The 24,896-nt window shown below is 43.5% G+C and overlaps 3 protein-coding genes across 8 annotated transcripts in view; 1 reads left to right on the top strand and 2 right to left on the bottom strand.

The window, feature by feature from the left end:
- Positions 1-405, bottom strand: part of UTP14A (UTP14A small subunit processome component) — a gene marked incomplete at its 5' end in the record, with an annotated part of 17,266 nt that extends 16,861 nt beyond the window's left edge. Inside the window, one exon of the mRNA XM_080991376.1 lies at positions 334-405. Coding sequence (XP_080847502.1) covers positions 334-405 — 72 coding nt within the window. The remainder of the gene's footprint in view (positions 1-333) is intronic.
- A 756-nt stretch (positions 406-1,161) lies between these two features.
- ZDHHC9 (zDHHC palmitoyltransferase 9) overlaps positions 1,162-24,896 on the top strand; it is a 26,072-nt gene continuing 2,337 nt past the window's right edge. The window contains exons 1-9 of one of the 6 annotated variants that reach the window (XM_080990473.1): positions 1,164-1,485; positions 4,050-4,315; positions 14,447-14,607; positions 15,325-15,483; positions 16,356-16,493; positions 16,659-16,708; positions 16,874-16,975; positions 22,295-22,398; positions 24,629-24,779. In XM_080990473.1, coding sequence (XP_080846599.1) covers positions 4,149-4,315; positions 14,447-14,607; positions 15,325-15,483; positions 16,356-16,493; positions 16,659-16,708; positions 16,874-16,975; positions 22,295-22,398; positions 24,629-24,779 — 1,032 coding nt within the window. In that variant the 5' untranslated portion in view covers positions 1,164-1,485; positions 4,050-4,148. Of the gene's footprint in view, positions 1,619-1,764; positions 1,890-1,934; positions 2,077-4,049; positions 4,316-14,446; positions 14,608-15,324; positions 15,484-16,355; positions 16,494-16,658; positions 16,709-16,873; positions 16,976-22,294; positions 22,399-24,628; positions 24,780-24,896 lie in introns of those variants that run through there. The other 5 variants (XM_080990474.1, XM_080990475.1, XM_080990476.1 and 2 more) reach the window with 5 other exon arrangements.
- Positions 22,806-24,896, bottom strand: part of SASH3 (SAM and SH3 domain containing 3) — a 16,883-nt gene continuing 14,792 nt past the window's right edge. Inside the window, exon 9 of the mRNA XM_080990480.1 lies at positions 22,806-23,105. The gene's annotated coding sequence lies outside the window, so the exon portion shown is untranslated. The remainder of the gene's footprint in view (positions 23,106-24,896) is intronic.

The raw sequence follows: 24,896 nt of genomic DNA, 5'->3' as shown, positions 1-24,896 counted from the left end.
GGATGGCTCTAAACCACCCCCTCCCCCACACATGGGATCACACAGAGTACAGTGGTACCTCGGGTTAAGTACTTAATTCGTTCCGGAGGTCCGTTCTTAACCTGAAACTGTTTTTTAACCTGAAGCACCACTTTAGATAATGGGGCCTCCTGCTGCTGCCACACCGCCGGAGCCCGATTTTCTGTTCTCATCTGAAGCAAAGTTCTTAACCTGAAGCACTATTTCTGGGTTAGCGGGGTCTGTATCCTGAAGCGTCTATGACCTGAAGCGTATGTAACCTGAGGTACCACTGTACAGCTTTGGAAATAAATACGGTTGGGCTTGAAAGTTCACCTCCTTCTCCTCATCGTCCTCACTCATGACCAGCCCGTTCCTCAAGGGATGTTCCTCTTCTGCGGCCGCCATGGGGGGGGGGAGCTCAGACACCCCAATACTCCCCTTCCCTTTTTCTTCAGTCCAGGAAGGGAGGCTGAGAAAGGGAGGTTGAGCACGTGGATGGTCAAGCCCCGGCAGGGAGCAAATAGCACCCGGCGCGCCGTAAAGCACGGCAGCACTTCCGGCTGTGAACCTAAATTTTTGCGGTACTTCCCCTCCCTCCCCCACTGGTGAGGCCATAGGGACCGCTATTGCGCTGCTCTGGGAGGGCAAGGACATGTCGCACGTGACCCGCCCTTATTTAAATATGCCAATTAATTATTTAAAATATATGCAAATACGTGCAACGACACCCTTGCAATCTAAAAGGGAAGTGAGCAAGAAGGGTACAAAGGCTTCTTCCCTGAGGCTACTGGCTATTTTAATAAGGGGGCGTGGCCAGCTCATGACCACGCCTCATTGGGAATCTGGACAAGACCACAGAAGGCGGGGCTTAGCAAGAGCCAATGATGTGCCCGAAACAGCAACCACGTGAATGCCCGCCTTTGATCCATTGACGCAAAAAAACTCTGGTCGGGTCCTGCCCTTCATCCCTGCCCGTCAGGCCGTTCCGCCCCCCTCGTGGCTTGGTTTTTTTTTTTTTGAATGACGTGCGGTTCGGCCAATGAAAATGCGAAAGCAGGGATAGCAGGCGGTTCTTGAGAACGAGATGCCCAATGGAAAGCCTAGTTCCTCTCCTCAGGAGGGTGAAAACCTCCCCCCCGTTTTTTACTACGATCCTGACGTAAACAACCTGCCGCCCCGCTGCCGATGAGCCGCTTTCTTGGTCTTAGGAAGCGGCCTCTGAGCCAAGCGCACCAGTGCTCGCCCCCCACTCAGGATCCTAATGGGTGAGGTGGGAGGGAGCGAGAAAAGGCCCCGCAACTTAGCCTCACCCTCTTCCCTTCACCACATTGTGAGTGAGCGATCCTCAGCTCAGCCAATCGAGCCATCCCCTCTGAGCTGGGAGGCGGTGCTGAAGCACGCTCAACCAATAAGCAGCCGATCTGCCAGAGAAAAGGCCTCGGCAGCACGCAGCCCAGCCTCGGCCCCGACGGCGCTGAGCGGCAGGTGAGGGGGCAGAAATACGCGAGCGAGCCGGTGAGCGGGAAGGGAGGAGGATCGGGGGAAAAGGCAATGGGAAAAAAGATCCAGAGCCATGGCAGAGGAGAATGAAGCACTCCCATACTCGTTCCTGGAACGGGTGAGGTCGGGGCCCCGGGTGTTCCCTCAGGACAGCGCACTGTGCCCTCCGCCCCTCACACAAACGGCCTGTCCTGCTCCCAGTCGCGGCGGTGGGCGTGGTGTCCCCCTCCCCTCTTTCTTTTTGTTACGCGTGGGGCGTGGTCCGCGAGTGGGCCCCTTTCCCTGTCACCCCGACACGAGCTTCCCTTGCTGTCATTCTGATCCGTGGAGCCAGCCGTGCACGGCAGGAGCGCGGCTTCTCTTTCTCCCCATTGCTGCCGCTGAACGTGGTGTGTGTGAGTGTGTTTGCGTTTATTGTGCGGCGGTTCTTCTCTCGCGCCGCACGTGGGAGTTGGGAGAGACACGTGTCGGACGATCGTCGGGATCCTTGCGGATGGTGCAAGGTCGCGGAGCGCCCAGCTGGAAACAATGGGCGGCAGCCGCGCGTGGGTCTGGGGAGCCCGTTGCAGGAGCCAGGTTGTAAGAGAAGGTGGTGTGTGTGTGTGTGTGTGTGTGTGTGTGTGTGTTAGTTATTCGGTTGTCTCTACTCGGTTTTCCCTCTTCCCCTTATTAATTGTATAACTACTATTGCTACTATTCAGGTATTAATAACCAACCATGCTAATGGTGGTTGCTTTTGTTGTGCTCGGGTTGGGAGTGGGCATGGGTGGGGTGGGACGAGAATAGAAATCACGCTCAGTTTTGTAATGCATGTTGTTACTGTTGTTTTTTGTACGTTTAATTGTCTGTGCAGAACGACAGGCATTAAACGTGGAGACGGCAGAAAGCCGCTGAAGAAAGATGGACCTTGTAGTAATCGAAACCAAAATAAACAAAGCGGGCGTCTTGGGCGGGTGCTTTTTGATCCCAAAGAAAGAAAGGCAGATTCTCGAGTGTTTTCATGGGTAGGCGCGTCAGTATAATCGATAGCCCCCCTCCCCACCCCGCACATTCCCTTTCCCCAAACAGGCTCCTGCTGTCCCACGTGCTGAAAAACCAAGGAAAAGGAAGAATAGGCAAATATTACATCGACAAGAGCCTAAGCTTCGCTTCTGTTTAGCTAGGCTGGGTTATTTCTCCCTACTGCTCAGTCACTGTAGTGCAATGATTCTGACTCTTCATTAATCAACCTGCTTCTTGAAGGTGTGAAAGATTATTAAATACAAAGAACCTTGCTGCTTTCTTGTTGCTACTACAAAGGGTGGCTAGAAAATTCTAATGGGAACGAATATGTTCTAAGTTATTGAGCCTGCATCCAGAATCCCAGACAATTAGAGGCCTATTTCATTTCTAGAACACCATGAAGAAACCTATATTGCATTGACCATATCCTTGTTGGATAGTTTAGAGAGCAATGGCTATGAGAGAATTTGTAAAGCCAAGGTGGAAAGCGAAAGCGGGGAATTTTTCTTCTTCATGGTTTTCTGTTCTTATTGCTGGGCAACAACAGAGAACCAAGAAATAGATGGGAAGGTGATTTTTAACAGCTGTTGGAGGATACTCTGTAGAAACTGAGTGGGTTCAATCACTGGATTATTCTGGGGCAAAGCACCAGGGAGGTTTGTTTGTTTTTTTACATGCTGAACCATAAACTCTGGGCTGGATCCAGGAGCTGCCTGCTAGAGAGTTCTGTGGTCTGTGTGATGCAGGGTATGAAAATGGTTGATGTTCATTTAGTGTGGAAATCCATGTGCCATTATGGATCATACTATAATGTAAAGGTAAAGGTACCCCTGACCGTTAGGTCCAGTCGCGGACGACTCTGGGGTTGCGGTGCTCATCTCACTCTATAGGCCGAGGGAGCCAACATTTGTCCGCAGAAAAAGACAGCATGACTAAGCCGCTTCTGGTGAACCAGAGCAGCGGAAGGAAACGCCATTTACCTTCCTGCCAGAGCGGTACCTATTTATCTACTTGAACTTTTACGTGCTTTCAAACTGATGGTGGGCAGGAGCTGGGACCGAACAACGGGAGCTCACCCCATTGCGGGGATTTGAGCCACTGACCTTCTGACTGGCAAGACTCTGCTCTTTGTGATCCAAACTGGCAAGTCATTGGGAGAAGAGCAAATCTATTGCAATTCTTGGTACCTATCTGGCATCCATCCTGGTTGAGGTATAGGGAAGGATTCTGAGGAACACACCCAGCCACAAGTGTGTGTGAGGTCTCTTTTATTGCAATTGTTGATGAACTGTAAAACATTGGGAGTGTGTACGCCTTCCTCATACTAGAGATATGGCGCAAGCCATATTCTGTGCTTCCTGTTGGATAAGATAGGCACTTAATGTCATTTAAAAGAGTGCTTTTCAGTGAATGACTTAAGCTTGAGAGTAGGATGTGAGTGTACCAGGAAGGAAATGCTTCCAGCAATGATATTTCAGACAATTTTTTAAATCCAGGTGTCACGTGACAACCATGCTAACTAATTTCCTTGTCTTCTACCTCTACAGGGGCTGAGGCTGGATCTCTGAGAATGGTGTGTGAATCCCAGTGGCTAGTGTGGAGATCGACTGTTGCTCAGTTGTCCTGCCTTCTGTGAAGGTGCAGCCATGTCTGTGATGATAGCAAGGAAGAAAGTGATACGGAAATGGGAGAAGCTGCCAGGAAGAAACACATTCTGTTGTGATGGACGCATCATGATGGCTCGACAGAAAGGCATCTTCTATCTGACCCTCTTCCTTATTGTGGGAACTTGTGCTCTCTTCTTTGCTTTTGAGTAAGTTCACAGTGGTTGAAACTTTTGTTTGTGTGGGTGTTTTCAAGGCTGTGGTTGGTTGGAATGGCTCCACTCTTTGAGTTGCTTTGACTGTTAGAAGAGTACATATTCATTGGAAATATTGAGCTGCTGCCTGCTATTGTAAGGGCAGAGTAGATTGGTAATCAGATGTCTTTATCCGTCTTGAGAAGTATTTGTGAAACAATGCTGATATTTTTAAAATCCTTTTTTGATTCATAATCTGACCCAGCCAACTCAAACTTGTGTGAATATATTGGAAATCATTTTGCCTTTGTCCCATGCAAGGGGATGAATAAGGGTGAGGCCCTTTAGATCCACAGGGCCTTGTTAGCCTCTATAAAGTACTGTACCACCTCTGAAAGGTGTTGTTTTTGGTTGAGGACAGAAGATATGAATATTGTATCTTAGTGGTTTGCTGCTGCCATTGTGGATTTGATATGTGTGAGTTGCTTGTGAAAAGATAATCTGATTATGATGGCTTGTAAACTAGGAAGTGGCATTGCAGAAGATGTTACTTCAGTTTATTTATGCCAAATATGCTTACAGCGTCATTTGTGAGAACCATTGGCTTGCTAACTGAACAGCTCATCACTAGAGCTTATGAATCATTTGGTAACACAAAGGGTCTGAAGTTTATCTACTCAGATTGTTGAATGTCCAGGTTAATAAACTTATGGCTAGTCACTTACCCAGGACAAATGAGTGTGCTTTTTTGGAAGGAGCTTTCCAGATTAGCTATTGAAACCATGCTGCAATATAGTATGCATCAAGAGAGATATCTCTGAGTGTAGATTATGTGTTACTGTAAGTAAACTTTGGAGCCAATATTTGTAGAAAAAAATAAATATAAGAAATAACCTTCTAAGAATCCCATAGTTCACCTTGATTGCATTGTTGAGAGCTGAAATTAGGATCATCTCTGGAAATACAGTGGCACCTTGGGTTAAGTACTTAATTCGTTCTGGAGGTCCGTTCTTAACCTGAAACTGTTCTGAACTTGAAGCACCACTTTAGCTAATGGGGCCTCCTGCTGCCGCCACGCTGCTGGAGCTGGAGCATGATTTCTATTCTCATCCTGAAGCAAAGTTCTTAACCCGAGGTACTATTTCTGGGTTAGCGGAGTCTGTAACCTGAAGCATATGTAACCCGCGGTACCACTGTAGGTGCCGGTTTTTTAACTCTTAAGATGCAATTGTTTTGAATTCATGTGTCATTGCAAGAAATGATATAAAGAAGAAGTTATTGAGACTGGGAATTTTTTGTGAAGGCTTCTAAACTTTGATATTAACATTTTATGTAGCCAAGCATGAAGTCTGTCAACTAATTATATCAGTGCAGGTTGCTAGATTTAACTCTGCTGTCATCAAGAATCAGCTTAGAAGGCACCTCTTCGCACTAGCAAACTTGAATTCTGATTTGGAACCTAAACATGGTCATATTTGCTTTATTCTGAATGTCTCTTCTAAAATCATCATTATGATCTGATCCTATGTACATTTGCTTGGAAATAATCCCCAGTAATTAATGAAAGATGGTACATTATACAGAAAGAGGTTAATATAGAATCACACAATCACTTAAGGGTTATGATCCTTTGATTTCTTAATCGATATATATGTCCAGGTATGTCCATATCAAGATCCTGAAATCATGGATGCTGCCACAGGTTCAGCCTTCTTTCTTAGAGATTTTGCTACCTTACGTTTGTAATGAGCCCCTTAAGACACTGTACATGTGACATTCTGGCAGATAATAGACTGATTGATCCAGTTTCTACCCAGCAGCTGTTGCGCAAAACTAGATTGTGTGTTGGCACTCACATCATTTCCAGCTCACCTTGCTAAGCACTCAAGCATTTGCTGATGAGATGGAGGGAGGGGTAGGTAGGACTAAGCTAGTATTTCTAATCCAGCTTGGAAGATTGAGGGCAGATAAAAGAAAGTACTTCTTCACGCAGCGCATAGTTAAACTATGAAACTCCCACTCACTGGAGTCATTAATGGCCAGTAACCTGGATGGCTTTAAAAGAGAGTTAGATAGATTCACTGAGGATAAGGCTATCAATAGCAACTAGCTATGACAGCTATGTTCTATCTCCACTGCCTGAGGTAGTATTCCTCTAAATACCAGTTGCTGGGAATCACAAGTGGGCGGAGTGCTCCTGTGCTGCTTGCAGCCTTCCCATTGGTATCTGGGTTGGCTACTTTAAGAACAGAATGTTGTACTAGATGGGCCATTGGCCTAATCCAGAAGGTTCTTCTTATGTTCAAATTCCATGCATGTTGAGTCTCCAGGTTTATCTGCCTGAAGGTTTACTTTGACTCTCTTCTAAACATGATACAAACAAGTTGACAGATCTACCCCTAGGAGCCAGCTACCTGTGGGAAGCATATGAACCGATGCTTCAGAACTAGCATAATAGAGTTTATTGTTGTATTTTAAATCCTGCCTTTTCTCCAATAAACTTAAGGTATACATGGTTCTCTTCCAGCACCACTTTTATTTTCACAGTGCCACTGTTAAGTAGGTTAGGCTAAGACAGGGGTGAGGCCATCCAGATGCTGGATTCCTGTCAGTGCCAACAAGCATGGCCATTGTTTTAGGATGATGGGAATTGTAATGTTGTTGTAATGCAACAACATCAGGAGGGCTGCAGGTTCCCTATTGCTGCAGTAAGAGATGGTAACTGGCTCAAGGTGATCTAGTGACCTTCATTGCCAAATGGGAATTCAAACCAGGGTCTCTCTTGATGTACATACACTACTGTAGCTGCTATACCTCACTGACTGTTGAGAAGCTGCCCTCTGATCCTGGAGTAATGATCATCACTACTGTCATAGTGGTGCACAGCATTGCCAAATTAGCAGCAGATTCTGATAAAACAGTGAACACCCAAGACTCCTTTGACTGTTGTGTGATTTGGCATCTTCTTGTTGAGTGACACATGCTCCTTGATGGGTCCTTGTTTGGGTAAGGTAGATCCCTAATTGAGAACACTGAACATTTGTCAAGCCATTTAAATGTTTTTGACAATAATTGACTATGGATGGGAAGAAGTTTTGGAGTAACCAGGTCCTGGCACTTTGTGCAGCTCTGTCTCACTATATTAATTTTATTATTTATACCCCACCCATCTAACTGGGTTTCCCCAGCCATTCTGTTTTCCTGATGCACATTTGAAAGCAGATTGTGCAGGGATTTTTCTTTTCATCTGTAATGTTGGGGCGTGCTTTTAAAGGGAAAAGAAGAGTTTGAATCTTCGTACCACTCCAGTTCTCTTGTGTTTCTCTAAGGTCCTGGGCACCACCTCCTTACGCAAATACAATAACAGAAATGAGAACAGGACATGGTGAAGGGTAAAATCAAGGACTGCTATGTACATTCATTGTGTACATACCCTGGAACTTATTGCTGATTCTGTTGTATTGGTCTAACCTTAGGGGTCAGGTTAATTGGTTTATTGCGATTTGTTCCCCTTCTTGTGGTCAAAGTGAAACAATTTTTTAAAAAAAAACCATTTCACTTTTGAAATGGCGTTGTGGAGAAAGTCTGGAATGTTCAGTGTTTGAACCTGTCTTCTAGAGGAGGTCAAATCAGTGTCACAGATTCCTGAAAATCTTAATGTACTATTCATTTGACTGTTACTTGAGTTACTCTTCGGGTAGAAGAGTGCCTATTTGCTGCTGTTTTAACTATAGCAATGTTGTGTTGCCTGCTGAAACTGAATTAGGAGCTTGTTCAAGCCATGGAAGAAATCTCAGGACGCTTCTATCCATTTATCCTTGGATTAGAAACATAAGTTATACTGTGTCAGACCATTGGTCTGTTTAGCAGCTTCAAAGTACGGGTCAGAGTTCTTTGTAAGAAACTTGTAAAGAGTCCTGCATAGTGTTTTAAAGTCCTGTCATTGCTTGGCATTGTGTCATCAGGTGATTGACAGATTGGTGGCCCTACCCATTTGTCACATTGGGCCCATAGGAGGTAGGTGTGTGATGATCTGACCCACCAAACAGATCCAGTTTCTCACCCCTGATCTAGCTCAGTTTTGTCTACACTCTCTTGACAGCTGCCCTCTAGGATTATTGATGGGTATCTCCCTACCCTGTCTGCAGACACCTGGACTGAATCTGCGACCTTCTACCTGCAGAGCAGGTGCTGTCCTAGAGCTACAGTCCTTTGGTGAAAGTCAGCTTCTCGATTACTCTTTTTGGGGATGCATGTGTTCTCTCTAGTTACAAGGGCTATCTAATGTAAGTTTTATTATATTCTGTTTGGCATGACCTCAGTTTGCTCTGTTATTGTTGTCATGTGGCAACTTGGCTTTTGTCCCAGCAAGGTGTAGTCATGTTTTGTATATGCACCATCTGCCCTTCTGTTTTTATTTGTAGAGTGCCTCCCAAAATGTGACTTCCAAACCTGATGCAGTGAATTAAACCTTTGAAAATGTGTCTTTTATTGGGAAATACTTGCACGAGCAAAAGAGAAAGGGAAATAAACCGTCATTCAGTTTAATCTTAGTGTAGCCATGCTCACTTGAGCTTGGATAAACAGACCCCCATGTTCCTATGCTCTGGCCACTTCGCTTCACATCTGCCATTGATTACTTGCTGACACTGCTACACCTCTTAGCATTAGCACCTAAACCTGGGACTAGCAGCTTAAATCCCCCTGGCTGTGTATTGGTTCTGTAGTTTTCAAAGAGCTACTGGCCTTTTAAAGCAAAGGGGTGTGAGAGACTGTACTGAGAGAGTGTGTCACTGGTACAACCAGCGTATTTGAGATTTCTGCATGGGAAAGAAGTGCAGACCCACTCCTGACTGTAAATGACCCAGCAGTTGTATATAACAGGTTGGGAGAAGAAGCTGCATAGACAAGTGGAACAGGAGATGAATGATCATCCTCAACATTATTATTCTTCACAAGGCTGTGTCAGTGGGTGTGTGACTTGCTCTTTGCTGCCCAGTAGGCATTCATTTAAAGCTGGTATGCCATGTAGTCTGTTTTCAGTAATGTGTTTTGCTATTTTGCTAATGCAATGCGACTGTGTCAAGACACATTTGCTTCCTGGTACAATTTGATCATGACTATTTAAGCCTTGCTATTATGATAGTGATGTGGCAAAGGAGGCATGCCCAGGAGAGCCTCTTACATCCCCTTCTTTGCCCAACTCTGCACAACAGCTGTGCAGTGTTTTCAGTTGGGTCCTGCTCTCCGATAGTTGCTGCCACCCTCCTTTTTTGTCACCCACAGCCCCAGAAGCAAGGGGGAAAACTGAGCATGCACAAAATTAATTTCTAAAAAGGTTCTGAGCCAGTGTACTCTGCAGTCCTTGGTTCAACTTGCACACAACTTGCTGGGAAAATCAGGGCTAGCTTCCAATTGCCTTCTCCTACTCTGATATCACGACAGCTTTCTTGTTTCCCTGTCATACCCCCCCTCCCAAACTTCCTAAAGCCCAGGAATTCTGGGACCAATGCACCCTTCATTTCCCAGACAGTTACCTTCTAAGTTATTCAGAGTTTAAAGGCAGTCCACACTCCCTAAGACTCACCCAGATGGCACATGGAGATTTTAGAATCCTGAGATTGGCAATTGCACACACATCGGTGGCCAAATTGTGAAATTTTATTAGAAGTAATAGATAGAGGAGGAGCAAGTGGAAGGTAAAAACTGAATACAGAATAAACCATAGCACTGTGGCTCTAAAACTGGGCTAATCCTAATTCACCCACTACAATATAATACTTCTAATATATTTAAGAGTAGGCTTCAAGGATGGTCAGCTTCCCAGTGGCATGGAAATCCCAATCTTCAACCCGCCCCCCCAAAGGCAGGCAGCTCAACTTTTTAAAGGCTCTTTACCTCTCTTTTGAGGGAATGACCTTTGACTCTTTCTGACCAATGGGGAGCCAGAGCTAGTTGGGCAGATAACTCAAGTCTCCCAGGTAGGCATCTTAATACCTTTTTGCATTTGAAGAGCACGTGAGGAAGGTATATGACAGCTTGACTTAGGAATGGTGGGGCCAGGAGATTCTTCCTTCACAAGTGGGACTTGCTTGTTGCTTTTGCTAGTGCTGCCTCGCTGGCTGGTGTTTGGTTTTGTGGAGGAAAGCCCGGCAAGGTAAACATTATTTAATAGGGAAGAACCCTTATATGATATCCTGAGAGGGGAGGTGGAATTCCCAAGGAAGCTAGTGGGCTGGCAAGAGTTTCACGTGATGTGTATGTCTTCCTGATGAGTCATGACTCTGTCCAATTTCTTTCTAAAGTTATTCTACCTAGAGATCTGTCTAGTGAAATAGATCTGGATATATTAAGTGACTTGTGCACATGTAGAAAAACAGGACTTAAAATGTGAGTCTTGGAACAAGAAATGACAAAGAACAGGCTTTTTTTACTTGACACCAAGAACAGAGATTCTCTTTTAGGGTGATGCACAATGAACCTGCAGGTTTGGCTAGATCAGTTTCATAAATGATGGTATGCAAAATTCCTGTCAAAGTACCAAGCTTCTGTGTCATAGTTGTGCCTACAAATAAGGTTTTTTTAAAAAGTCTTTTGGTCGTATTTCCATGAATGATTAAAGTGCCCTTTGAATTTGAACATATTCCCTGCCTGCTACCAAACTTCTAGTGCTTTCAAATAAAAATTTCCATACTAAATATTTAATCTCTCTTTTCCCCCCAGATTTTTTTATTGGTTTTCCAAATTTCTAATGAACACACAAAGAAAACATTACAATAAACAAACAAACATATATCTTAACTGTTAAAGACCCAATTTAAATAACATTGTTAAATGACTTCCTCAGATCCACCCTAACTACGTTTCCATAGTACTCATTTTAGCAGTTTTCCAAAATCCACTTTCAAATAAAATTAACTTGTTCCATTAACATCTTTCTTTCTTATTAGTCTTATTAGTCCATAATGTTATACAATTCAATCTATTTTACTCCTAGGCCAATTTGTTACTTACAAGTAGTTCTACTTAAATTATGTTAGAATATCTAACCAAATAGTCCTTGAACTTCTTCCATTCTTCTTGATGCTCCTCCTCCTTCTGATTGTGGGTTCTTCCAGTCAGGTCAGCCAGCTCTAAAAAGTTCATCATCTTCATCTGCCATTCCTCCACTGTTGGTATTTCTTGTAGCTTCCAATTTTTGGCTAACAAAATTCTTGCTGCAGCTGTGGCATACGGCTAAATATTTAATCTCAGATATTGGAGGCATGTTTTCACTGAAAGGGTTGTGGCTGGCAATCCCACTTGCTAGTAATGTGAAGGTTGCTTGGAGTACAGAAGAGTGCATTGAAAAGTATTTCACTGTGGATGCTGATGAGCTTTTAGCATTGATTGATTGAGGGGTGGGAAAGTCACCACTTGGCTGGATTTGGGTGGTGGTTGCTGCTGCTCTTGCATCTGTTCCTTCTATTTTTGTGTTTAACTGTATTGGTTGGTTGGAATTTCTATTACTGTAAGCTGCCCGGGTGCCGGTTGGAAAGATTTTAAGTATGGTCCATATACTGAAAATTTCCTATTAAGGGATGGAGGGAGAGGCATGGGCTGTTTTTGTTACTTGGTAGCCACTATCAAATGGGGCTTCTGTTTGGCTTATGGGCATATTGGACATTCAGCTAAAGATTCCTCTTTCTGGGGTTCTTCCCATATTCTCTCTAATGAGGGCGTGGAAGGAAATTCTGTCTGTCAGTTCCAGTTGATTTGTTTTAATGGTGACACAAGTTTAGCTGGCTGATGCACGTGACCCCGCCCTTGTTCATATGGTGGTGTTTTTGTTCTGAAAGTTTAATTTTAGTTCGCTAAAGAGAGCATATCAGATGAGTAATGAAACAAGCCTTCTGAATGTTTGGAATGCCAAAAATATGTGTGAAGCAACATTAGAATGCTGGGAGAATGTAGTTGCTGGAGTGGATTTCTGGTGGCTGGTGCAAGTTACTGATTTCTAAAGTACTAGACATGGGGCCAAATAACAATATAATTCATTCTTCTTTCTTAAAGTGTGTTTAAAACTGACCCACCTTTATTTTGGAGAAAGCAGCTGTGAGACCCCATTCCAGGTTGGTGGCCCATAGCAGTGTACTCCTGAAAGGTAGGAGTTTTTGAACAGAAAACTGCTTCTGGTTCCTAATCTGGATTGGGGCCCCACAACATTTTCTTCCAAATAAAAGTGCTCATATTTAAGCACATACTTTTTATGAAGTGTAAATAATGTAACATGTATTTAGCCCTCAGATAAGCTGGTTTGAAAACAGTAAAGACTTGTCCCTGATACTAGTAAGATCATCTATTTTCTTCCAAATAAATACTCTAAAATGGCACAGGAGGCACTGGAACATTTACAGTGGTTTTCCATTTCTGAAGGCTGTTAATTAGCCTCCTTGACCTTTCAAGTTGACTCCTATCTCAATTATAATTCCTTCCCTCCCTTCTAACAATTGTTAAAACAGGTACTGTTGTAAACACCTCATTCTTAAAAGCAGAATTATTTGTGCAAAAGAAGTATGTGCACACTTCCATGATTAATTATTCTGACTCCCAAATTCAGAATTGAGGGGTCTTGTCATATCAGTGAGCTGTTAAACCAGAGGTAGAAACTTGGAAATGGTGTCGCAGCATTTCTTGTTAGATATTAATTCAATAGGAGAGTGTGTGTAAAAAAAGAAAACGGGGGGGGGGGGAGAGAGAGAGAGAAGAGAAGGCTTCCAGAGAGTCAGCTGTTCTTCATGGGTTGTGCTCCCTCCATGCAGAGGTTGTTCCCTGCTGGCTCCAGCAGGGATGTGAGGCCGCAGAGCTACTGTCAGCATCCCACTTCCTGCTTTTGCTGCAGGAAAGGGGTTGTCTCCCCCTCTCCTTTGTTTCTCTTTGACTTGCTAGATTTTCCTCCACAGTTTACCTACCTCCTTGTTGTCTTAGTGATAGCGTCCTTTTGGGCAGGAACATTGTTAAGATAGGCATAGGATAGACATAGTGATGCTCTGCAGATCTCTGTTTCCTGTCCTTTTTTTTTTTTAAACTGTAAAAGGTCGGGATGGTGATGCAAAGGTGCATGTTGTAGCAACCATTCTGAAAGTAAGCTGGTGGTCCCAGTCCAATCAGCACTTGGGTGGGATACATATTTTGCAGTCAGAACATCCCAGGCTCAGTCCTACCAGGTAGGCCTGGGAAAGACTTCCTGTCTGAAACCCCGGAGAGCTACTGCCTGTTACTGTGTAGACAATACTGAATTAGATAGACAGCTTTCAACATCCAGGAACCCTCTCCATGTCACCTTCAGTTCTGACTGGAAGAAGGTGGGATATAAAATGGAAATAAAATCCCAGGTGGTGGCTGGAAGTGGGTGTCATTAGCTGTTAGAAAATGGTACAGTGTGCCTATTCTCATACAGGGCTTTTCTCCTCCCCCTCCCACCCCATTTACATCTCTAAAAGTAATTGCTGTTTGAGTCCCTTGTATTTTGGTGCCCACAAGGCTCGGATGGAAAGTCCAGCCTATATTATGGATGCAAATACATTGTACTTGAGGGCTGTTCAAAAACATTGTGCTTTTGCCAGAGTCTTGCCTTTCAAAAGACTGCCCTTTGATTTCAGTGCTTCCTGGGGCAGATAAATGCTTTCAAACATTAACTTTCAAACATAGGTATATGAGAAGGCCCCCAAAGTGTGCTGTGTAGACTTTGTTCGATTATCAGACTTCACTAGCATTTGCTCAGCTTTTTCCTAGTTCTTCTCGTCAACAAACAATGGAACTGAAAAGTGTAATTTTTTAAAAAATGGCAGAGTTAAAATCATGTTTTGAAAAGAGGGGTTCTCAAAATAAAAACACAGAAATCTGCAGCAAATATCAGTTTCTACCCTCCAGCCAGGGGACTTGGGAAATCCATGGCGTTTGCTTTAATTCTGATTCTATTGGTACAAGGTCTTTTTTTCATGCCTCACTGCCTCTGAGCATCAAGGAGACATGAAGTCAAAGGGCAACATTTTAAAGCAATTATGTTGGTTTGTTTTTTTTAGCCCCCCCCCCCCCCAGCATAATTTGGCACACAACAGGCTTTGTGTCTGATTTCAGTTGCTATGGGCTTTTCTCTCATTGCAGGTGTCGCTATCTTGCTGTCCATCTGTCCCCAACTATCCCTGTTTTTGGAGCTGTCCTCTTCCTATTTGCAATGGCTACCCTCCTGCGCACAAGCTTCAGTGACCCAGGAGTGATTCCTCGAGCCTTGCCTGATGAGGCAGCTTTCATTGAAATGGAGATTGGTGAGTGGGTGGCATCTTCCTCAAGCTTTCCAAACATAGTTCTAGCCTGTTCTGTGCCTTCTTCAAACCTTCCAAGCATAGTTTAACCACTTGAGTCTGCAGGTATGGAAAGTATTCCCTCTCTGCTCCTAGATGATGAAAGGTATGAGAGGGTAGGGTCCTGCCCAGAGATATGGGCACACACCACTTACCTTATGCTGCATACCAGGGTGCTGAACCCATGGGCTTAATCAGGCCTGCCAGGCTGTCCAAAGTGGCTTGTCAGCCCCCCTGTAAATGCACCTTTCCCTCCCTTTGTGCACTGCCTTTGCTATGACATCAGAGTGCTTTGGAAACAGGAAGTGCTCCTTCCTGTTTCCTGAGCACCTCTAAGCCATTAGCAAGAGCACAAGGGGAAGAATAAACACTGGCAATAGCAGGAAGAAGTGTCTTTGCTTCCTCCCAGCCCAACCCTGTGATGGGGAACAAAATTATGAAGAAGACCACCATCTCCAAAGAGCAGAGATTTAATTTTTGTGGAGTGGTTTGTGCATTGTGTGTGAGAAAGATACCCTTATATCTGTCTAGTTGTCTGCCTGGGTGGGTGGTGATTATGCTGTGTGAGAGAGTGTAGACTGATAGTGCCCACTTTCACTTTTACCCTGGCATACAGCTCTCAGAAGTTTGACTGAAAATGGTAGTGACCCCTGCCTTATTCAAAGTGGTTTTCATTTGCAGAGGCAACCAATGGGACTGTGCCTCCAGGCCAGCGGCCACCCCCACGCATTAAGAACTTTCAGATCAATAACCAGATAGTGAAGCTGAAATACTGCTACACATGCAAGATCTTCCGTCCACCACGTGCCTCACACTGCAGCATCTGTGACAACTGTGTGGGTGAGTAGTGGGACTGTGATTGTGGTTGAAAAAAGAAGCTTAATAAAGGAGTTCTCCTGATAATCTGTGACAGAGGTCACAAGAAAACTGTTGTATATTTACTACAAATAAAGAAGCTCCCTGCTGTAAATGGCTGAATTCTGTGTCCTGGTTCTGTTAGTCACGGAAGGAACACTGAATTTCCATCTTTACAATATGTAAAATTTGACCAGGCATGGTCTCCACACCTTCAGTCCTCTGTTCAGCCATAAGGGCTAGGAACTTGATTTTGGTTTTGTTACATAAAAGCATTCTCATTTTTTTTACATTCTCAGTTTTTGTTCTTGGTGCCTAGACAATCATCAGGCAGTCTGGGTGTGCTGTGATCTGGAACCTAACCAACAGCAAGGTTAGGTTACCTCTTCCTGAGAGTAGTGCATCGGCAGTTGTGTTTAAGAGTTGTCACAGATTCAGAGGGAGGAGGCATTGCCCTACACCAATCCCCTCCCCCCGCCAAAAATAAATAAATCCATGTGGTAAAACTGCTTGTTCTATACCTGTGAAAGGTTAGAAAAGAAGTGTATTTTTTTTTCCTGGGATGTGGCCACTTCGGATATAATCACAAAAGCCTCCTTCCAAAAGGGCAGTTTTTACCATGTGGGTTCTAAAGCGAAAAGTTGCTCCTTGGCAGTTCTCCCACCCCAAAAATGGGTATGTGAATCTGTCCATTAGCAACTTAGTACAGGAAATTGCAATGTATCTTTGACATGTTAGTGGAATTCAAATACATATATATTTATATATGTATGTACTGACTTCTTGCTGAGAGTTATACGGCTAGGGTGGAGAGGTACAGCTATGGCTCTGCTGATGTGCTTGTCTGGCTCTTGCAGAGCGGTTTGATCATCATTGCCCCTGGGTGGGCAACTGCGTGGGAAAGAGGAACTATCGTTACTTCTACCTCTTCATCCTCTCCTTGTCTCTTCTCACAATCTACATCTTCTCCTTCAACATTGTCTACGTTGCCCTGAGTGAGTCCATGTTTTTGGCGGGGGGGCGGAGGAGGAGAAGAGGGGCTGTGTTGCTGGTGATTGAAAGATCACTTGGGAAGGGGGTGGTTTTATTGGGAAACAATACCTGCTCTTCCTGGTTTGTTTGGCACCTGTAGACTAACAAACTTTTCTCCTTTCACATAGAATCCCTGAAGATTGGCTTTTTGAATACTCTGAAAGAAACCCCAGGGACATATCCTTTTTGCTTCCGCTGCAGCTGTCTCTAACCTGCCTGTTGCAGGTGGAGAATGAGAGAGACCATCTCGAATGGAGGGGCATCAGGGTGGGGTTGTCTGCAATGTGGGGGGAAGCTAAGCCATCTGTAGTTCAGTTCTTGTTCCCTAACTCAGCTGCTCACAGTCCTGGAGGTTTTGATCTGCTTCTTCACACTTTGGTCTGTCGTGGGTTTAACTGGCTTCCACACTTTTCTGGTAGCGCTGAACCAGACAACTAACGAAGATGTGAGTGTCAATACAAAGATACACCCCTTCCAGCAAGCAGCCTTCCAGCTGTGACTCCTCACACTCTTTGTAGGAAGGCTGCTAAATGCAAACATGGGCTGGGAATCTTGATGGGCAGGAGTGGTTAAATACCATCGGAACATGGTCCAAAACATCTCTTGGATGGATTTGAACTAAATCAGATTCCTTCAAATAACATTGCAGAACCTTTCTTTTATTTTGTTTTTAAAATCTCTAGTTCTTTCTGAAATGTTTTAGAGGTTTGGGGAAGGTGCAGCTCTGGCTTCTCTACTTTGGGAGCCTCTTTTTCAGTCATAGCCTCCAGAGACTACCAAACTGAAAGAAACTTTTTCAAGTGCAGATTAATAGGCAAGATAAAAGTTTTGCTGGACAACAGTTTGTCGAGTCTTTCAGTGACGTACCAGATTCTGGGACATGGGCATAGCCAGGATTTATGTTAGCGCGGGGGGGGGGGGAGGCTGGGGAGGGGGCAAAACTGAGTTGTCTGTGATGCGATTGGTCAGTTAAGTATTTTTATTATTTATATGATGATGGGCAGCTGCACCACCCCACCCCCAGCTGCGCCCATGTTCTGGGAGCAAATCTGCTCTGTAAATGAGAAAGGTTTCTATTAGGACCAAAGTAATTAAGAAAGCAGCAGGGACCAAAATTTCCGGGGAGGCGCCTCCGGTAATGGCGGAATTCCTCTGACCGGAAGGAATCTGCTCCGTGGGAATCTGGGTCTGGTCGCCACGGCGAAGGCAGAGACCCGTTAAAATCACAGGCGGGAGAAGCCTGTGGACGTGGGATTCGGCGGGCACCTTTTGCGCCTCCCCCACTCGCGGGGAACCCCAGTTTTTGGGGCTCTGGAGCGACGTGGGGTGAGCGGCGCGGTGCATCGAATTGTCTGCTTCTTCCACGGAGCGAAGCCGCATAGCTGTTGCCGGAGAGCGCCGACCTTTTCCTGTGGACAATTTGACTTTAAAGTAATTACCTGTGAGTAGAGCTGAAGGGGAAGAATTGGATTTCTAAATGTTTAATTTGGTACCGTAACGGGGAGGTTCAAAACAGGAAGTCCACCTTCACCTTTTGTAAATAGACTGAGGCAATGAAGTTGCAAGCTGCAGTCTTGGAAGGTCTTTTGTAAAAGATCAAATTTCCAATGGTAAAGGACATTAACCCCCCTCTTGGAGGCAGGAGAAGAGAGGGGGAAGTTGCGGATTGAGTATGCCTGCGGGAGAGAGCGAAGAGACTTAAAACACCGCCGCTCTTACCCTGGAAACGGGCTGCTAGTAGGACTGATGTCTTTTGGAATGTTCATTGACAGCGTTTAGAACGTTCATTGACAGCTAGTTAAATAAGAGAAATACATTGTTTCTACTGTCTCCGGCTGCTTTAAAAAGGAGTAAAAGTAACTGAAAATTGAAACTAATTTGAAACTAACTTTGGATTGTTTAAAAGAGGATACTATTGACTATTACAAATAGAAACTGTTTCCCCCTAGTGGAAGCCTTTGAAACCTGTTGCTTTACAAGAGCTCTTTACAAGAGCTGGACTAGGGGAATTTCCAGCTGCAAGTTAAAAACCGTGAGACTCTGGGACTGACCTTGAATCTTTTAAGTGTTATGGTAAATGGAAGAGAAAAAACAGACCAGTCAACTGCTGACAAAACATTAAGGTCTGGGAGGACTTGGTAACAATCCAGGAGAGGTCTATCATTAGGCCCTCCTGCTCCTTCTGTTGTTGTCTTTGTACTAGTATATTTAAAACCAAGAGGAATGTTGACAGAAGAGGCTTTAGTGGCTGCATTATATAAGATAAATGACTCATTGGATCAGCTTCACAGGAAAATGGACATGATAAATGCGAAAGTGGATGTTTCAATTACCAAAATTAACTTAAATACAGAAAGTATAAATAATACCAATACAGAAACCACCCAGAAATTGATACAAGAACCTATTTTGATATGGCAAACTGTGGAGGAAGTCAGGGGAAAAGCTGTTGCTGCTGAAGGTAAAGTAACACAACTGGAGAGAAAGAGAAAGAGAGCCCCAGCCCTACAGAGGCAATTGGATGAACATAAGTTGACGCTTGCTATGACTGAACTTAAAGAAAAACACACAAATTTGAGGATTAGAGTTCACCTTTGGTGGACATGCCCAAGGATTAAGACACTCTGGGAGATGATTCATAACGAAATGAAAAAGGTATTTAAATATACCCTTTCGGGGGACATCCGGGGTGGCGCCATCGGCAATGGCGGATTCCCTCTGAACTGGAGGGACCAGCTCCACGGGAATCGGGTCTTTTCCGCTACGGCGAAGTGGGGACCCATTCAAAAATCACAGGCGGATGAAGCCTGTGACCATGGGACTCGGCGGGCACCCTTAGCGCCCCCCCAACCCGCAAAAGAACCCATTAACGGGCTCCGGAGTGAAGAGGGGGAAGTGGCGCGGTGCTGAGAGTCAACTGCTTCTTCTGTGGAGCGAAGCCGCACAGCCGTTGCCGGAGAGCGCTGCCTTTTTCCTGAGACAATCTGGCTTCTAAAATAATCACCCGTGAATACCTAAACTCGGACAATTGGACTCTAAATAAGGACTTGTGAGCAGAAAGGAAAATTGGACTTAAAAGTTTACCTTAATTTGGCGCTGAAACGGGAAGGTCTAAACAGGAAGTCAGCCTTCTGTTTCTTTGTAGATAGATTAAAGCAAAGACATGGCAAACTAGAGCTCAGAAAATCACCTGTAAAAGATTAACTTTCATCATTTAAAATTGTTGAACCCCCTTCGGAAGCAGGAGAAGAGGGGGGATTTTTTCGGACTGTTTAAATCTGCAGAAGTGAGGGTAAAGTAAAGTAACTTTCCACCGTCCTGATCCTGGAGCGGGGTGTTAGGACTGACGTTTTTTGAAGCTCATTGACCAGAGACAACGTTTTTGACAGATAGCTATAAGAAGAGAAACTTTGACTCCATTGTTCTCCTTCGCTTCTTAAAGGAACAAATATTGACAAAATATCTGAAAAAGGAAACTTTGTTGCTAGACTTGTCTTTAAAAGAAAGAACAAATAGAAGTTTTCCCCTTAGAGGGAGACTGTGAAACTGTAACCAACTCCGGGGAGCTTGCAGCTGTTACAGATTACAATCGTGGGAATAGACATCTGACCTTGCAGGACAATGTATTCAGAAGCTCTGTTGTGTGCTTTCTATAAAACAAATGCCCTACTGGAACAGCTACATGAGAAGACGAATTTGATGGCTGATTCGATTAGAAATTTTGAACAGGCAGTGGGAAATTTTGAACAGGCAGTGGGAAAATATGTGGAGCCCACCCAGGAATTAAATCAGGAGTGTGCCCTGACAGAACAGGCCCAACAGGAACATGAGCTTTCGGATTTGACAAATGAACTTGGAAAACGCCAGATTTCGAAAGAAAAAGTTTGGTTTGGTTTGGAAATGGGGGGCTGGATAGACCCCCCTATACAGGGATGTTTGGACTTTTCAAGTCTGGCAATGGGCCGTGAGATGTTTGGGATTGTGGGGGCTCCTAATTTTGGAGGGATTTTGAAACGTGTTCTTAAATACCACATGGAATTTAGTGTGGATTATGGAAAAGGGGCTGATCTCCTCGACAAGGGTCAAAAATATTGTTAAGCTGGAGTTCCCACGAGTGAAACGAGCAAGAGATAAGGGAAAATACAGTTACAAATATGAAGAAGAGCTGCGGAAGGGACATGGAAGAGACTTAAGGGCCTCGGATATAAGGTTACCAGGTTAATGCGCTAGATCGATGGGATAATAAGGACTGACAAAACCTGGGACCAGGAGGAAGGGACGCTGGATGAAGATTGGATTGTTTTTATTTCTTTTTCTACTACTAGGATTGTTTTATAAAATTGATGAATGTTAGAAAAATGTTGGAATGAAATTACTTGGCTTTAGTAAAAATGTTTAAAGAATTATGTAAGAATATTATGGTTATGAGAAGTTGGTAAAAATAAGATTTAAGTTTTAAGTTTCAAGGTTTTTTATAGTAAGATAAGATTAAAATAGTTTAAGGTAATGTAATGACAGGATATTATGAAATATGGAAAGGATTTGCTGCGACAATTAACAACTAGGATACAAAAAAAGGGAGGAGGAGGAGGTCAAAGAAAGAAGGTAATGACAGTTGAGGATTTGAGAATAATGGATTTGTTTTTAAATGTTTGTGGTGTATTTTTTTTTTTTAATTTGTATTGTTGGATGTGGTTTGTTTTTTTCTTCTTTTTTTGTTCTTTTTCTACTTCGTTTTCTTTTGTAACTCTAAAAAAAAAATATTCCAATAAATATCATTAAAAATAAATAAATAAATATACCCTTTCGAAGAAACCAGAGGCCTTTCTCCTGGGCATGGTCGGCTAATTGGTGTTAAAGAAGGATAGAATTTGTTTCATGTATGCAACAACAGCAGCAAGAATACTCATTGTGAAGTACTGGAAGACACAAGATTTATCCATTCGGGAAGAATGGCAGATGAAGTTGATGGACTATATGGAATTGGCGGAAACGACTGGCAGAAATCCGAGACCAGGGAGAAGTTGGTGGAAGAAGACTGGAAAAAGTTTAAGACTATTTATAGAAATACTGTAAAAATAATGAATGTTAGAAAAATGTTGGAATGAAGTTATATGGCTTTAGTAGAAATGCTATAAGGAATCAAGTATAAATAGATTAATAGTGTATTAAAGGGAAAATAAGGCTAGAATATGTTAAGATAATTATAGGATAGAAAACAGAGGAAGATGGAAAGGAATTGCTGAAATAATTAATAGAAGTGGAAAACAAAAAGGGAGGTGTGAGGAGGTCGTGGAAATAAGGGAATGAAAGATAAGACATTGAAATTGTTTTGTGTTTGAAATGGTTTGTGTCTTGCTTTGTCAGTTTTATGTTTTTCTTTTTTTTCTTTTTTTTCCTTTCTTTTTTTGTCTTTCTGTTTTGTTGTGTTTAAACGGTTGAAAATTAATAAATATTATTTTAAAAAAAGAAAAAGAAAATGATTGCCTTTCCGAATCTGGACTGCGATATTTAAAACCTCTATTCATCCTGTTTTATATACTGTATAATGTACCATATACACAATAAATATTGGTTTGGTTTATTAAAAAAAAAAAAAGAAAGCAGCAGGGACCATTCTCTTAGAGTAGTGTAAGGGAAGAGGGAGAATCAGGATAACAAGACAGGTGCTTTTTTGGTCGGGGGTGGGGGGAGGTCTGTCATCATGCAGATGAGTGCTAATTTTGGTGTTTGGTCTTCCTTCCACCTTTTGCTGTTCTTTCAGATCAAAGGTTCCTGGACAGGGAAGAACCGTGTGCAGAATCCCTATAGCCATGGCAACATTATGAAGAACTGCTGTGAGGTCTTGTGTGGCCCTCTGCCTCCCAGGTAATGGTTTGATTTGGGCTTGGATATTACATTATGCCTCTGAGAATAGTGCTGGGCATAGTAGGGTATAGGGTGCTTGGACCGAAGGCCCTCATGTGCATCTAAGTGATGAGAGACTAATGGCAGCTTCTGGGAATTGGGTGGGATAATCTTCCTCCTTGACTACCAGCTCCATATTTTAATTCCTCCTGTTTCCATCTCCCAGTCTTGTTTCATGTTGAGGTTACAAGGAGATATGGACAGATCCATCTGTTTCCAGTCCATTTAATTTATTTTAAATATTCTTGACCCACCTTTCATCACAAGTGATCCCAAAGTGGGGTACAATAACTCAATTTACAAGTAATATCCATCAGCGCAGTAATATAAAATAAGAGCAGAAAAAACCAAATAACTAAAACAACCAGTTAGAATGGCAGAAACATTTATTTCTACTAATCTGTAGAACTGATAGCAATTATGCTCCTATTTGAGGCATATGGCTGAAGATACTTTTACAGACACATGCACAAAAGCTGATCACGTTATAGTTTATTACATCTGGCATGGGGAACTTGTGGTCCTTCAGGCATTGTGGGATTATATATGTCCTCATTCCGTGTCCCTCGGGTGTGGTGGCTGAGTCTGATGGAAGCTGATGTTTTAACAGCAGGGCCACAGGCTCATGTCAGTTCTGCAGGTGTTGATTTATACATCTGTTCCATTCACTTTCCATATGAATGTCATTTTAAAAAAAAACATAATTGCATAGTACTTAGAATGTATTTCAACAACATATATTTAACAACTTGTTTTATTTCTAAGTACACATTATTTTAAGGTGGGTTTTGGTACTTGGTGGTGGTTGTTTAGTTCAAGCACCATAAAATTCTATGATAACCACTGAGGGTGGACAGCTGGACAGAACTGGACAGCTAATCATGTTCTGATATGTATATTAGTCTAGGAGGTGCGGTGTGTGTGTGAAATATCACATTCCAGGGAAATGGATAAGACAGCTTATATTGCTACTGCTTCATTGGGCTAGTTCCTTGCTGCTCTTCCCAGTGGAGCAGGGAAAGCATGTCCCAAGCCTTCTGTGTTTGTTTGTTTGTTTGTTTGTTTGTTTATCTAATCAAAAAGTTCCATTTGAACTGCATATCTTTAAAGCCCAGTGGTAGGTTGAGCTACAATTAATGACAGGCAGAGCCTCAGTGGTTATCATAGAATCATAAAGTTGGAAGAGGGACTCCAAGGATCACCTAGTCCAACCCTCTTGCAATGCAGGAATCTCAGCTAAAGCATCCAAGACAGATAGCCCAGCCAACCTCTGCTTCAAAACCTCCAAGGAAGGAGAGTCCACAACCTTCTGAGGGAGACTGTTCCACTGTCAAACAGCTCTTATCGTCAGAAAATTCTTCCTGATGTTTAGTCAGAATCTCCTTTCTTGTAACTTGAAGCCATTGGTTCAAGTACTACCCTCCAGAGGAGGAAAAAACAAGCTTTTGCTTCACCTTTTCTGTGACAGCCCTTTAGATACTTGAAGATGGCTCTCATATCTCCTCTTTTCTAGGCTAAACATACCCAGCTCCTTCAACTGTTCCTCAATAGGCTTTGTTTTCAGACCCTTGGTCATTTTGGTTGCCCTCCTCTGCACACATTCTAGCTTGTCAATATCTTAGACTGTTGCACCCAGAACAGGGTACAGTATTCCAGGCGTGGTCTGGCCAAGGCGGAATAGCAAGGTACTATTACTTCCCTTGTTCTGGACACTACTTCTGTTGATGCAGCCTGAAATAGCATTCATTTTTTTTTGCTGCTGTATCACAATGTTGGCCCATGTTAAGCTTGTGGCGCACTAAGACCCCCAATATCCTTTTCACATGTACTGCTTGTAAGCCAGGTGTCCCCCATCTTATATTTGTGCAGCTGGTTCTCCCTGGTAGGTGAGGGCTTGCTGAGAGCAACTGAGGTTGGTGCAACAATGACCCACTATTATTACTATTACTATTACTATTACTATTATTTATTTATACCCCACCCTTTCCCCTGAAAGGGACTCAAGGCAGCTTACAGAAAGAAATAAGAACAGCTAAAAACATAGGAGGAGGGGGAATAATAAAAAAAAAGCATTGACCTATTCACCCTAATGATCCAGACTCCACTCATTAAAACACAATAAAATGTTTTTAAAAGATCAAAAATGTATACTACTATTCTTGATTCACCCCACCGAATCCTTTCCTTGTAGCGTGCTGGATAGGCGAGGCATCTTGCAGCAGGAGAGTGCTGCCCTTGAAAGCAGTGCTGGACCCGAGCCCAACACTCAAGAAGAAGGGACCACAGAAAAACCCAGTGCCCAGGAAACCAGTGGTGACAGTGCCCTCCCAGAGGAGAGTGTGGTAAGTGTGGTAGATGCCAGCTTGCTTTGAATGTACTTAGTAAGCAGCTCTGCAATCTGGTGGCCAAGGGCAGGGAATTTGGTTGGGGTTTTCTCGGGCGGGGTGTGTGTGTGTGTG

Source organism: Podarcis pityusensis (assembly GCF_964106645.2).
Source record: "Podarcis pityusensis genome assembly, chromosome: Z".
In the NCBI taxonomy this organism is placed as follows: Eukaryota; Metazoa; Chordata; class Lepidosauria; order Squamata; family Lacertidae; genus Podarcis; species Podarcis pityusensis.
Note: the sequence above shows the minus strand (reverse complement) of the source record. Positions and strands in the feature narration are given on the sequence as shown.